Source organism: Hemicordylus capensis, chromosome 4 (genome assembly GCF_027244095.1).
Source record: "Hemicordylus capensis ecotype Gifberg chromosome 4, rHemCap1.1.pri, whole genome shotgun sequence".
Classification (NCBI taxonomy): Eukaryota; Metazoa; Chordata; class Lepidosauria; order Squamata; family Cordylidae; genus Hemicordylus; species Hemicordylus capensis.
In genome coordinates, this window is record NC_069660.1 from 307,253,275 (window position 1) to 307,268,862 (window position 15,588).

The following is a 15,588-nucleotide window of genomic DNA, read 5'->3' on the forward strand; positions in this document are numbered from 1 at the left end:
CAATCCTAGCACAACATCCCTTCAGTGGCTGTTGCTGGTATCCACCAGATATAGGATTGCGATCCTTTTGGGACAGGGAGCCAACTTATTTATTATTTTATGTATACAACTCTGAGAACTTTGGTTGAAAAGCATTATATAAATATTCATAGCAGCAGCAGCAGTGACACTGGCACCTGGATGACTACTTCAGGGGACATGATAATGGACTAGAAGGACCGTTGGTCTGACTCAACAGGCCCCTTCTTATCTGAATGTCTCCCAAGCTGTAGAATATGATCATAAGAAATCTGCAAATTCAGCATACACAACATACATGAAATTTACCTGACAGCTCGGATGACCACTTTCAGTGTGGGGATCATGTCTTCAATGAGGAGTTCATTACTGTATGCTCTATCTTCCGCCAAAGGATCCCCAGTTCCAGCATCTAAAAAGTGAGCCAATCATCCACATGGTAAAAGACAGACACAGAAGATTTCAGAACAATATAGGCTTCTCATACAATATCTCACATTGGGCCATGATTTTCACTTTGGATGATACTCCTCACCCCCCAGAACAGGTCATAGGATTAAGAATGTTCCCTAAGGAGTCCTCCAAGGAGTTTCTTCCAGAAACTGGTGTGAGTGGATGGTTTGTTACAAGGACAATCTGGTATGGCTGATGAATGAAATGAAAACAAAAGAACCTGCCATAAAAGCATCTGAATCTGTGCAGCCTTTTGATGACTTAATTTCACATTTGGCAGTCCACCACCCATTTTGCACCCTCTCACAACTGTGTCTGCTGCCAACAACTTGCTTCTCTGGATTCTATTATGCACCTTAAATTGAGGCTTCCCCCCATTATCCTTACAGATGGTTAAAAATCCACTGAAATGCTCCTCATATTTTAGAGTCAGAATTTGAACATCCTGGCTTTGCGGGGGAGAGCTGGTCTTGTGGTAATGAGCATGAATTGCCCCCTTTGCTAAGCAGGGCTCACTTGGGTTTGCATTTGGATGGGTGAATACATGTGTGAGCACTGTCTGCTGTAATATATAATGCTTAGAGGATGGGGCTGTAGCTCAATGGTAAAGGATCTGCTTTGCATACAGAGGGTTCCAGGTTCAATCCCTGGCATCTCCAGGTAGGGCTGGGAAAGATCCTGCCTGAAACTTGGGAGACATGCTGCCAGTCAGTGTGGACAATACTGAGCTTCATAGACCTATGGTCTGACTCAGTATAAGGGAGCTTCCTATGTTCCTATGACAAACAAAATAGAATATCCAGACTTTTCCAAATTGAGAAATTGTGCAACATTCCATTCATCTTTAGTCGCAATGCTAGGAAGAGATACAGGGGGGAAATGAACAGAAGACGGTTGGTGAAATAATCTGGGAATGTTTAAAATAATAAATTGAAGGAACATGAACATTTACCTTCTGAGCTTTGCCAGAATGCATATGCTTTCATTCGGAATGCAGTGCGAAAACGCTCCCTATTATTCAAGGCAGCACTCTTAGGCTCTTTAGAAGGACTTTCTTCAATTGCATCTACATTCAGAGGGGTAAATAGCTTTCCTTTAGTATTGGTACCACGAACCCGATCCAAGAGACCCAGTTTTTGGCTAAAAAAATAAGGAAAAGGGATCATTTTTTCCCCTCATGTTACTCCCAATCTTTAACGTCAACCTGCATTTCAAGGTGCTCCTAATGCACAATACACCAAGCAAACAGACACAAGAAGGTGCCATGAAGCATAAAATGACTACAGATGGGATTTGTGAATGTCTGTATATGTGATTACATACCACTGAGCAGGGTTTTTGTAGGTGCCCACATAAGATACTGCCAGTGGGCTCTCCAATATCATCCTCACTCTATTGAGCCTGCCAACAGTGGCCCCAAGAGTTACCAAGAGAATGCTGGGGGGTTAGGCACAAGTCTGGGCACACTCTTTGTGAGGGGCCCTCATGGGTCTGAGGCAACACATGCGACCTTCATCCCAGCTGACACTCAGCCTGAAGTGAAGACATACCCCCGAGATTTTATATGACCAAGATGGCAGCCATTCCAGTAGGTCCCTACACTTTTGGGCCTTGGGTAGAAGTTCCCAACATCACCAATGGCAGGGCCTAGCTAGGCAACCTTGTACACAGCAAGAAATGCTTGTGGGGCTGTCAGCTGGCTAAGGATTTATTTATTTGTTTTATTTTTTAACTGTCTCATGATCTGATAGCTCTGGGCAGTTTACATTTAAAAGACAACAAGAAGTAACACAAACAATCACAGAATTAAAACCATCTAAAACAATTTTGAAACCTCGGAAGGCCAGACAAATACAATAAATCTGAAGTGCTCTCTTGAAGGACAGCAAGGTTGCCAAAACTCAGATTTCTGTGGGGAGTGCAATCAACTATTATTAAATGATCAATTCACTCAGAGGTTCTCAAACTTAGGTCCCCAGGTGTTGCTGGACTACAACTCCCAACATCCCCAGTCACAATGGCCTTCAGCCAAACACATAAAAGCTATTCACACACACAGGCAAAACCAGGCTAAGGAAGCCCAGCCCAATTTTGCCTGCACATGTGTACCGCCGGCGGGCCTGATCCTGGTGGCACCATGGCGGCAAACCCGCCTCCAGAGCCACCCTCCTAAATGAGGTTGGGAGAGGAAACACTCTCCTAACCCTGTTATTCTGCTCTTCTGGTAGACGGCAGGGCTCCTGGCCAGCTTTGGGGAGGGAAGGGGGGATCCACATAATGAACCTTGCAAGGGCATGGTACATTATGGGAGGTCCAGGGGGTGGGGCAACACATCACCCACAACACTCCTGCACATGTGTACCACCAGCCCCTGGTGGCGCAGTGGTAAAAACTGCCGCCCTGTAACCAGAAGGTTACAAGTTCGATCCTGACCAGGGGCTCAAGGTTGACTCAGCCTTCCATCCTTCCGAGGTCAGTAAAATGAGTACCCAGAATGTTGAGGGGCAATATGCTAAATCATTGTAAACCGCTTAGAGAGCTTCCAGCTATAGAGCGGTATATAAATGTAAGTGCTATTGCTATTGCTAACACTCAAGAACTGAGTCAGATAGAAGTGACAAGAGATGATGTTCTAAACTGTCTGGAAAAACTGAAAACTAGCAAATCGCCAGGGCTGGATGGCATCCATCTCTTTAAAGAACTCAAATGTGGAATTGCCAACCTCCTTGCTAAAATATATAACTTATCTCTGCAATCAGGCTCTATACCATAAGACTGGAAAGTAGCAAATGTAACACCGATTTTCAAAAAGGGATCCAGGGGCGATCCAGGAAATTACAGGCCGGTTAGCTTAACGTCCATTCCAGGCAAATTGATGGAAAGCATCCTCAAGGATAAAATTGTAGAGCACATAGATGAACAGGCCCTGCTGGGAGAGAACCAGCATGGCTTCTGCAAAGGGAAATCTTGCCTCACCAACCTTTTGGAGCTCTTTGAGAGTGTCAACAAGTGTGTGGATCAAGGTGATCCAGTGGACATAGTATACCTGGACTTCCAAAAAGCTTTTGACAAAGTTCCTCATCAAAGACTCCTGAGGAAACTTAGCAGCCATGGTATAAGGGGACAAGTACATTTGTAGATTGCTAACTGGTTGAAAGACAAGAAGAAGAGGGTAGGGATAAATGGAGAGTTTTCGCAATAGAAGGAAGTAAGAAGTGGGGTCCCCCAGGGATCTGTACTGGGACTGGTATTCATAAATGATCTAGAAGTAGGGATAAGCAGCGAGGTGGCCAAATTTGCAGATGATACCAAACTCTTTTGGGTAGTGAAATACAAAATGGATTGTGAGCAGCTCCAAAAGGATCTCTCCAAACTGGGGGAGTGGGAGACAAAATGGCAAATGCGGTTCAGAGGCGAAAACCCCCAACTTCATGTATACGCTGATGGGATCCGAGCTGTCAGTGACTGACCAGGAGAGGGATCTTGGTGTCGTGGTGGACAGCGTGGTTGAAAGTGTCGACTCAATGTGTGGCAGGTGTGAAGAAGGCCAATTCCATGCTAGGGATCATTAGGAAGGGGTTTGAAAATAAAGTGGCTAATATTATCATGCCCTTATAGAAAGCTATGGTGTGGCCACACCTGGAGTACTGCGTATAATTCTGGTCATCACATCTAAAGAAGGACTGTAGAACTGGAAAAGGTGCAGAAGAGGGCAACCAAGATGATCAGGGGCCTGGAGCACCTTCCTTATGAGGCAAGACTACAACACCTGGGGTTCTTTAGTTTAGAAAAAAGATGACTGCGGGGAGACATGATAGAGGTCTATAAAATCATGCCTGGTGTGGAGAAAGTGGTTAGAGAGAAATTCTTCTCCCTCTCACATAACGCTAGAACCAGGGGTCATCCCATGAAATTGATTGCCAGGAAATCTAGGACCAACAAAAGGAAGTACTTTTTCACACAACGCATAATCAACTTGTGGAATTCTCTGCCACGAGATGTGGAGACAGCCAACAAGCTGGATGGCGGATTTAAGAGGGGTTTGGATAATTTCATGGAGGAGAGGTCTATCAATGGCTACTAGTTGGAGGGCTATAGGCCACCTCCAGCCTCTGGGTACCAGTTGCAGGGGAGTAACAGCAGAAGAGAGGGCATGCCCTCCTGCCTCTCAGTTTCCAGGGGCATCTGATGGGCCACTGTGTGAAACAGGATGCTGGACTAGATGGGCCTTGGATGTGATCCAGCAGGGCTGTTCTTATGTTCTTATCCTGGCACCCCAACCCTCCAAGCTACCGGCAGCAGCTAGTAATTGTCTGGGCAGCCAATCCATCTGGTGAAGGAGTCCTCGGACATCTGTAGGGAGGTAAGCTTTTTAAGGCTTCCTCCTAGCAAGCCCTCTTGCTCATGAGAAAGGGCTCTGTTTAAGAACCCCTGGGTTAACTGATGAATGTTAAATTACATTCGTTTGTTACAAATTGTCTAGATCCTTCTCAATCTGGCTTTTGCCTGGGTTTGGGACTGAAACTGCCTTGATCACCCTGGTGGATGACCTATGCTGGGAACTACAGAGGGGTCCCTGTTGGTTCTACTGGACCTCTCAGTGGTGTTCAGTCCCATCTACCATGGTATCCTTCTGGACCGCCTCTCAAGTATGGGTTCAGGGGTGGTGCCCTGGAGTGGTTCTGATACTTTTTTGGGAGGAGGAGGTGCTGGGGACTTCTGCTGAACTCCTTGGCCTCTGGGGTACCGCAAGGCTCAGTATTGTCCGTTATGCTGTTTAACATCTACATGAAACTGCTGGGAGAGGTCATCAGGAGGTTTGGACTGAAGTGTCATCAACATGCAGATGACACTCAGATCTACCTTTCCCTGACATCAGATCCTAGGGAAGCAGTGGATGTCCTGAACCGAGGGCTGGAGGCAATGATGTTCTAGAGGTGGGCTAGCAAACTGAGGTTGAATCCAGATAAGACAGAGGTGCTATTGGTCAGTAGAAAAGCCAGGATAGGGTGATTCAACCAGCTCTAGATGGGGCTGTACTCTGTTGAAGGAGCAAGTGCACAGCTTTGGCGTATTGCTGGACCCGGCTCTGCTTTTGGATGCTCAGGTGCAGGTGGTAGCCAGGAGCGCCTTTGCACAGCTTCAGCTATTGTGCCAGCTGTGTCCCTTTCTCGAGAAGGCAGATATGGCTACAGTTACCCATGCCTTTGTCATGTTGCAACTGGATTTCTGCAATGTGCTTTACGTGGGGCTGCCCTTGAAGAAAATTCGGAAACTTCAGTTGGTGTAGAATGCAGCTGACAGGGTTCACTCTGGAACTGCTCATTTGGAGCATATTACACTTATTTTGAAAGAATAACTGGCTGTCAATTTATTTCCATATCCAATTCAAGGTTCTGGTTATTACCTTTAAAGCCCTTAATGGTTTGAGTCCCAGATACCTGAAGGATGGCCTCCTCCCAAGGGCTTCTCCTGCCCAACAAGGCTGACAGAGGGTCCTTTGCTCCATGTGCTCCTCACCTTTGAGAGAGGCTAAATTGTGGTGCAGGTGGGACAGGGCCTTCTCCTTGTTGTTCGCAGGCTCTGGAATGATCTCCCAGTTAATGTCTGCAATTTGACATCTGTGGCTGCATTTAAAAAACAACTAGAGACCTTTTTATTTGATCAGGCTTTTACCCCTTAGGGGCTCCTGGGTCTCTCAGCTTTCCAGCTTCTGTCTGTCTTTTTTTATGGTTGTATTTTGGTGTTTTATGGTTTTTACTGTTTAACTGATATTAAGGTTTTAAATGTGGTTTTTATGGAGCTTATTGTATTTTAACTTTTGTAAACCACTTTGGGAAATTTTATGAAAGGTGGTATTAAAATTGAAAAATATGTAAAATATTTCAACAACAACAAAAGTTCTCAAAGCTGTTTACATAGAAAAAGAAACAAGAGGGCTCCCTGTTCCCATATATTGCCCTTGTGCAACTCTTGAAGGGAGAAGAGGGTTGGATCTTGGCTTCATGTTATACACATCCAGGGAACGTAGTGACATGTAAGCCAAGCTGTGACAGGCGAAAATACTGTAGACTCCCCTAGAAGTACACAGAGGAAGCTGGTGGGAAACCAACACACAGGGAAGTAGGAACTGATGGCTACTTTTCTTCACCCATTGCTTTTCTCTGCTTATCTCATCTTTTCTTAGTTACTAATTTCCCCCTTTGGTTGGGAAGTGAAGCATCAGGGTAAACCTTGAGGGAGAACTTTCCACTTGCTTCTTTTCTTTCTGCCATGCACAATGTGATTTCAGTTCTCCAGTATCAATAAATCCAGTAGCCTAGCACCCCCTTGTGGCAGTATGAAGTTAACTTCTAGTGGAATGCAGAGACAGAGAGAGTCCTATAGGAAACGCAGAAACAGTGCAAGCTGCATTAGAGTCACCGATTGCCACTGGAAACATATGAGCACTGGGAGTGGTGTGGAATTCTGCCCCAACTGTAATTTGCACTGGAATGTGTCATTCCAGGCAGGACAGAATTGGGCTTAAAATAGAACTGAAATTTACTATATGCCAAGAACTCTGGATTTGAACTGGGATTTGCATGCCCTGAAATGACTCCGTCTAGTGGGCTCCCTAGGCCTCTCTGCCCAGGCCCCTGAGCCTTCTGTGTAGCAATAGGCCCTGAGACTGGTAGGCACCATGAAGCCTCTGGAGTGGCTAAGTTTGGTATAAGGCCTTCTGCCTTAGTCTGGTCAATGGAGTAATATCTTCTGCCTGCTGCCAGAGGCATACAGGAAATAGCAGCTTCCCACTTCAGACCCAGCAATGAACAACAGAAGCAGTGGGTAACAACAACAACAACAACCCCACAACCCTCCCAGATCTGGTGCAAGTGCAGCTGCACACAGCCCCAGTCTGGCCCCGATACATCCTGTATTGGTAGGCTCAGGTCCAATAAGTCCCTAGGCCTTTGTGGGCCTATTCACACAACTGCTTGGGAGGGCGGGCAGGGAGGGCGGCTACATAACCTTCCCTTCGCTGCAGATGATCACCAGGATGTTGCTGGGCGCATGGATTATGCGCCAAGACGCTCCGCTGCTGCCCCTGGCAGCGCAGGGGCCAGGATGCATCATCCTGCCCCCAGGGAATCCTACAATGTACCACACCAGTGCACAGTCCATTGTGCGGGTCCCCCCAGGGATGGATGGGCACTCATTAGTGTTGTAGTGCCAGCTGAAAGCAGCCAGTGCTGCACACAGTCAGGTGAATAGGGTTAAGGGAGGGCTTGCTCCCTTCACCTCATTTAAGAGGTGGGTTCGCCATCAAGGCGCCACCTCGGGCTACCGGCAGTTCTCACAGGGAGCCAAGAGTGTAAGTGCCGATGCTTTCAGTACATGTCCCTCCTCACAGTTCTTTCCTCATGCAATATGACACCCTGGAGGCCTCCATGAATGTGTCCAAAGGCTTAGTGTGGCCTGCATTCATCTTCAAGTCCTGTCACGTGGGAACAGTGACACCTAACAACCATCTGAACTGGATTCCAGAATGCAAAGTAGAAGGTTCAGTGGATTTGGTTAAGTCTGGCAGAAAGTCTTAGCTGCACCCCACCTTCTGAGTGGAACCCGGTGGTTCTGCACACCTCTTATGTGCACTCCACATAAGCACAAACTACGGTTCAGCCTGGTAATGGTCACCCTATTTTAGGGTGGCATAGTTAAGGCTGTGTGTTCATACCACCACTGTGCTGCAGGACATGAATTCGGAATGTCAACTCAAGCAAAAATGAGTAACTTGCGTCTTCCCATTGGTTGGTTCTAGTCCTCGCTGTTGAGGGGATGCCACAATTATGACTGCTCAACAGTTCACATGAGTTCACATGGTGGATCCACCTTTTTCCTGAATGGCACAGTGACTCTAGTCAACACATTGGGCACTTACTGTGGCACAGATATTTCCAAAGAGGACCATCACACAGTGGATGGCAAGACTATCACGTTTTCCGCAAACAAGAATTCTACACTCAGTCAAAAGTGTGGTGACACAGAAGTCTAGAGAGGTAAAGGCAACTCAACAAGTTATGTATGAACTAGAGAAGCTAATATGCAAAATAGTTCATGCCCCAGTGATAGAAAGTGTATGAACAAAGTAGCATTATTCCACTAGTATCATTACTCCAGCATATCCATTAGTCAAAGAATGTAAGAAGAAAAACCGTAATACATTCATGGCACAGAACAAATGCATAGAACAGACATTAATCTATAGTCCTTAAATTGTTCAAATAAATAATTCAAAAAGTGTAACACTCAATCCAGTTTGGGGGTGTTTAGATAATAAAGCAGATAATAAATGCTTAAGCAGATGATAAACTCTAGGTGCACAAATTGGCAGATGGAACAATGCCAACTGCCTAAGTCTGGTTAGACAACAGGGAGCTCCCCAAAAGCTGGTGCATGCCTTTCCTTTTGCTTGGGCATTCCTCTCCCTCTTTCTTTCCCTGAGATAATCAATATGATGTCAGCACTGAAATTTTTGCTAACAGTGGTTAGCAGCAAGCTTGCAAACATGATTTGAAGAGGGTTTGCCAACTGATTTGGGCCGGATTTGGCTAGAAAAGTGCTGGTGCCATGCTAACCATAGTTGGTTCTAGGACTGTAAAAGTAAAGGAATGAGGCACTGGGGCTGAGAGAGCATTGGCGTTCGCCACTTTGTGTGTTCATCGCTGAGGTGAGGGACCTGAACCAGGGACTTCCCAGATCACACATTTACAGCAGAGCTTGATGGTGCTGTGACAAAGTTGGGTGTGTAGGTCAGGTTCTCCTCTTTTGTACAGGTGGCCCTCATTATTTGCAGGGGTTCCGTTCCTGCCAATTTCCATGGATAATGAAACCACAAATAAAAGAACCGTAACCCTATGGGAACTGGAGGGTTAGGTTCCTGTGCTGAAGATCACAAGAAAAGGGGCAAGGTGCATAAATAAGCACAGTACCTTGCTCTCCAGCTATGCCTCCAAAACCTCCAAATCAATACTCCTATTTTTGTTCCTTTTTGAGGGGGATATTTTAAAAACAGAAAAGAGCCACGAAATGGCTCAGCATAACAAAATGGTGGCAGGAAATGACATCAGCAAGTCATTTCCGGCCTCTCAAGAACTGCAGATAGACAAAAAATAATACTATTTTTGCCCCACAAATAAACAAACTGGGTCCCTATGACTCAACTGCGGTTATGTAAAACTGTGGGTGCCAGGACCATGGGTAATAAGGGCCACCTGAAATGTATAGTAAAATGTATTTGTGTCCTGACTTCATCTTAGTTCTTCTGCCTCTATCAGTCAACGTTTGGGGGGCAAGGGCAGCCCTTTCATGAGGTAAGGTGAAGTAGCCACCTCCAGTGGCACATTATTGGGGCACCAGAAGGGTGACAAAATGCCCTCCCACCACCATCAGAGCTGCCCGTTGGGACCAATCTTACCCTTGCAAACCTTGCCAGGAGCACCTCTCCGCACGTTACTTTCAAAGCTTGCAAGAAGTACGAAGAGAGGAGAGGAGAGGAGGTTGCTGGCGAGCTTCCCTTCTGCCACTTCCCCATGCCACTTTCAAAGCTTGCAAAAGTTGATTTCCAAAGGAAGCTGGCTGCCACCAGGGGCATGGGAACATTTGGTGCCTCACCTCAGGCACCACAATATTTTGGGCCACCCCTGGAAGTGGGGCAGGGGTGAGGAAATGCACAGATAAGTAAAACTTATCTAAGTTTTACTATATGCGGGGGGGGGGAGTGGGGCTGCCATTTTCAGCAGCAACCCTACAGCAATTGTGACATCTAATTCTAGTCTTATCCACTACAAGAAACCATTTCTTACATTTTAAGTGAGACAGTTATTAACCACTGTTACCCCAGCTTCATAGGATATCACTCCCCAACACACTTAAGCATAGCATATCTGAGAGTTAAATATAAAGGGGAAAGTACTGGAGGTCTAATTCTCACCTCCGAAGTGTATCCATAGCTAAACTCTAAGAAGCTTTTCGTATCACTCATGCAACAGCCGAATGCAATTTCTTCTCTGCATGCAAGCCAGACATTCCCCTGTTCATTGTCTAATTCCCAAGTCCTTAGCCAAATAATGGTTGGGTGAGAAAACAGAACAAAACAAAACAAAACAGGAGCATTAAGCCAAATGGCAGAGCAAAGCATGCCTCCTCCTTCAATCTGTCGGATCACCTCCGGGACGGCAGAGGAGGAGTAACAGCTGAGCAAAAATATAGCAGCTAGGTTCTTTGATTTTGCAGCCTTAAAACTGGGAACACAAGACAACCCATGCTTGCTCTGATTTTTACTACATTAGCAAAATGCCCATTGCAACATGGCTGAGATCAGCTTCACTGAGCCACACCTTGTTTTTAGTGGGTTTGGCTATTCAAGATATCCAGGAAGAGATGGAGGGAGGGATCAGATGTCCCAGGGCTGGAACCAGGAAGTCTCAGCTGACCCATGTGAAACACCAGTTAGGGTGCCCCCTTAGTAATAAAGGGTTCCCAGGTACTGTAATGACTCCACTCATCAGGCTGGCCATTAACTGTCCTCAACTGGAAGCACTATAAAGAATGTAAAGTTTGGGGGGTGGGGGCAGACTCTTGGCTTGTTCTGACTGATGGCTTGACCCATTCCCTAGATCTGATCCATGGCTGGAGTCCTGGCTTCCTGCTCCCACTTGATGGCTCCTACAGCAAAATTCACAGGAGGGCCAAGGGCCATGGGTCAAAATCAGATGGGGGAAAAGAGATGTTGCGGAGTCTGGCTTTTCTCCACTGCCCATTTCTTAGGACTGCTTTTGTACACATCCCCACTGAGTGAGCCTGTCACTCGTGACAACGGTGATGATACACTCTCCGGTGGTCAAGATGCACGCCCATACTGAGATCTCACTCATTTTGCTGTGAGCAGACACACATGTAAACTCTCTTTGCATGTCACATAGAAAGCATGAATAGAGGAATCACTCGTGCTCTTCTCTTGCTGCTCATTTGTAATACATTAAGCTCAGCTAAGCTATCCTAATAGTTCCCCCCCTCCCAAATTGCTGACAGTTCCTGGTTAATTCCTCACCCTCTAGGGATGTCAGACATATTGTGAAACAGCGCCATTCACATACACAAAATCAGTACGATATAGATGCATCTTTGAGATGAGGAGATCCGGTACCTCACATGTCTTGGGTTCAAAGGACAAATCAGCTTGCAAATGGATTCAGTACTTTTAGGATGGATGGGAGGATAATACATTAGACAAAAATGGCTTTAAAAAGGCAACATTGTGGGGGGGGGATCCTCACTATGGAGATAGGAAAGGAGCACATTGTATAACAACATGTCCAGCAAAGAGCTATTTGTTCACTTTGCTGACTGGAAAACTGGCCCTGGCCCCCACAGCTGGGGATGGAGCTGGGGATGGAGCCATAGCTCAGTGGTAGAGCATTTGTTGTGCATGCAGAAGGTTCCAGGCTCAATCTCTGGCATCTCCAGGTCAGGCTGAGAAAGACCCTGGCCATAGTACAAAGGGGAGGTCCAAGGACTGTAGCTCAGGTGTAAAGCATCTGCTTGGCATGGAGAAGGTTCCAGGTTCAATCTCTGGCAACATCTCCAGGTGGGGCTGGGAGAAAATCCTGCCTGAAATCTTGCAGACCCTCTGCCACTCAGAGCAGACAGTACACAAGATGGACCAACAAGACGGACCAAGGCAGCTTCCTTGCCCTGCCTCATGGAAGGGCCGCTCCTGTCTGGTGGCCGGCCATACATAACCAATGGGGTGCCTTCAGACTGATGGGTTGCAACTACAGCCCTCCCCAAAGAAGGTTGTGAGCGGAGACCACACACCACCTCAGAGCTGTCTTGAAAACAACAGAGGCTCTTTGTGCTGGAAATTAGCCCCAGTCTTCCATGTGGCATGAAGGAACACTGGATCTCTCCAAGTAAAAGCAGAGAAAAAAATCCATCTCGGAATATGGAGCACATCTGATTGTATAATTCCTATTCCCCCCAAACAGGTGGATGGCTGGTCTCCCATGACTTCACTTTGCCATGCCTGGTGCAAGAAAAGCAGTTCCAAATAATGCTCCCAGAGCAGACTTGCCCATGACATTCAGTAGGACTGTTCCCACACAAGAGCTTTGCAAACTGTTGTACAGAAGGCACATCTAGCATCCCCTATGGATGCCTCTTGGTGGAGGATTCTCCTTGGGGAAGGGATATAGCTCAGTGGCCAAGCAAATTTGTATGAAGACGTTTCCAGATTACTCCCTGGCATCTTCAGGTCAGGCTGGGAAATACCTATTTGGAAAGCTGCTGCCAGCTAGTGTTGAAAATACTGAGCAAGACAAACCAAGGGTCTGACTCAGTTCATGATAGACTTGAAAACTGTGCTATATTCAGAATCATTCATGATAGACCTGATAATTGTGCTATAATGAGTCCGATTCAGAAATTACTCATGCATGTGTTTGTGTGAATGACCATACCTGTGTTCATTTTAAAAGTGAACCTGGATACAAGCCCTTCAAATGTATGTTACAGATAGGAAGTGTACTTCTGTGCCTGCATCCAACATATCGTGTGAATGGCTGTATCTGTGTACAGATCTGTGCTTTGAACACTCATTGTATGAGTGCTGAGCATAATGTGTGAATGGGTCTATGATCTCCTTCAAAACTTCCCCCTCCCCAAACACAGTGGTTGTTCCTCCATCCAGTGATCAGAGTGTTCATAGAAGTCTGCACAACTTGCAGCCTATGAAGCCGATTACCATTTACTGAACTGGGCCACCTTGCCTAATATCAACTCTGACTCTAAGATCTCAGATAGGGCCTTTCCCATCCTTTTAATGGAATTGAACCTGAGACTTTCTGCATGCAAAGCAGGCAGTAGCAACCCATAATAACTGGGTAGCCACTCTCTTGCTGCCTTCTGGTCCTGCCCCTGCTGTAATTGAACGGTGCAGGCTGGTCATTCATCCGGTAGGGGAGAGAAATCCCAGTCGGGCAAATGAGAAGGGCTGAGGATTTCCCTGCCCTCAAGTGACCACCCCTCATGGCTCATTTACAGCCGGGGTGGGGCCAGAAGGCACAGAGAGAGCAGCTGCTGGTCTTGTGGTAGCAAGCATGAATTGCCCGCTTTGCTAAGCAGGGCCCACCCTGGTTGCATTTGAATGGGAGACTGCATGTGAGCACTGTAAGATATTCCCCTCCAGGGATGGGGACAGGTGCGGAGCCAGCCAAACGGTGGCCTTTATCCGGCCCTGCCTGGCGGCCCCTCTAGTAACCTCCCATGTGTTTGATGTCACGTGCACGGGGGCATGGCTCAGGGACTGGAGTTCTCCCCCGTCCATTTTGACAGCCTTTATTTCTCATTCTCTCCCTCCAGAGAAAGGGAAATAAAGAAAGGCTGCCAGGCAGCAAATGGATGGGAGAGAGCTCACTGGGGGGGGTCTTCTGGAGCCCGAGCCATGCCCCCCATGTGGGCTTCGGCAGCCTTTTTCATTGGCAGCCTGGGTTCTATGAACCCATTCGCACAATGGTGGCTCTGCCTCTGGATGGGGCTGCTCTGGGAAGAACATAAGCCTGCTTGCATGCAGAAAGTTCCAAGTTCCATCCCTGGCAGCATCTCCAAGATAGGGCTGAGAAAGGCTCCTGCCTGCAACCTTAGAGAAGCCGCTGCCAGTCTATGTAGACAATACTGAGCTAGATGGACCAATGGTCTGACTCAGCTAGATGGACCAATGGTCTGATTCAGCTAGATGGCAGCTGCCTATGTTCCTATGTTCTGTCCCTCCAGCTTTTTAGTATGGACCGCTACTGAAAGCAGGTGCTCTGCCACTGAGGTATAGCCTCCCCCAAACTGTAACATGGTGGGCCACAGGTTGTGCAGACCTGGATTTATATTCTGCCTCTTATGTTACCATTGAATAAAATCAGTTTTTATAAATCAGTGGTTTGGTTTTTTGTAGGGTTTTGTTTGTTTGTTTTGCTCTAGACAATTTTAACACCCCGCCTCCCAGAAGTGGTTTAACCAACTACTGTAGTAAAAATTACCAAATAAAAAAGGGGATAGATTGCAGGCAGAGAATGGCATGCAGCGTATAGGGAAAATTCAGCTATTACTCAAATGCATGTACCTAAGTTTTCTGGTGACGCTTGATCCAAAGAATGCTTCCCTACTAAACATGACATTACTGTAAAGTGAAAGAAATGTCAACATGAGTGGTTAATGTTAATTTATGAAAATATGAGGAATCATTAAAGAAAAAGGGTGGGAACAGGATTACAGGAAAGACCAGTTCCCATGACCCAGTTTCTGTTCTCAGTAAGAAATGCTAAAAATGCAAACTTTTAAAGTTATATCATGCTTCCAGAAAACCCATAACCAGGCCTGTTGAAGGCAAGAGCCCTCCCCTGCAATTGGTATTTAGTGGCTTACTCCTTCTGAACATGTAGTCATCATGCCCAGTACCCACTGACAGATCTATCTTCAATTCCTGTCAAAACCAAATTCCATCACAATTCCTCATGGCAGCACATTCAATGAATTAATTCAATGCAATTAATTCCATGCAAATTCTACATGAAGAATGACTTTCTCTTGTCTTCCTGAATCTGATGCCTGCCAATTTCATATTCTGAAATCAGTAGAGATGTGCACAAATCAATTTTTTAAAATGAAATCACCCATTATTTGTTTTGGGTCCAAATCTACACCCCCACCCCCATCCAAATCTCCCCAGGTTCGATTTGTATTTGATTTGATTTGGATTTATTTGGACCACTTAACAAGGTCTTAGGGGCACCAACTTTGGGTGGTGGGTAGGTCCCCAGGGGTGCCACCTATCAACCACATTTTAAGATGTTGGGACACTTGATTTTTAATGATATATATATTTTTTTAGTTTTTACTGATTTTGATTATTTCAGCAATAGGAAATAATGGGGATTCGAAGCTAACCCTAACACAGATCCCCAGCTTTCATTTTTTAAAAAAATAAAACCTAAGCTCTAGCCCTTGTAGAAGTGGAGTGATGGAACAAAATGTGTGGTCACTATTTTCTAAGTGTTTGGATACTTTGGTGTATATAATAACCTTTCC

At 46.1% G+C, this 15,588-nt stretch overlaps 1 protein-coding gene across 2 annotated transcripts in view; it reads right to left on the reverse strand.

Annotated features, from left to right (window-relative positions):
- Positions 1-15,588, reverse strand: part of KCNQ3 (potassium voltage-gated channel subfamily Q member 3) — a 217,361-nt gene that overhangs the window by 15,225 nt on the left and 186,548 nt on the right. The window contains exons 8-10 of one of the 2 annotated variants that reach the window (XM_053250573.1): positions 14,624-14,680; positions 1,424-1,611; positions 328-430 (exon numbers count right to left, since the gene is read on the reverse strand). In XM_053250573.1, coding sequence (XP_053106548.1) covers positions 328-430; positions 1,424-1,611; positions 14,624-14,680 — 348 coding nt within the window. The remainder of the gene's footprint in view (positions 1-327; positions 431-1,423; positions 1,612-14,623; positions 14,681-15,588) is intronic. The other variant, XM_053250572.1, reaches the window with a different exon arrangement.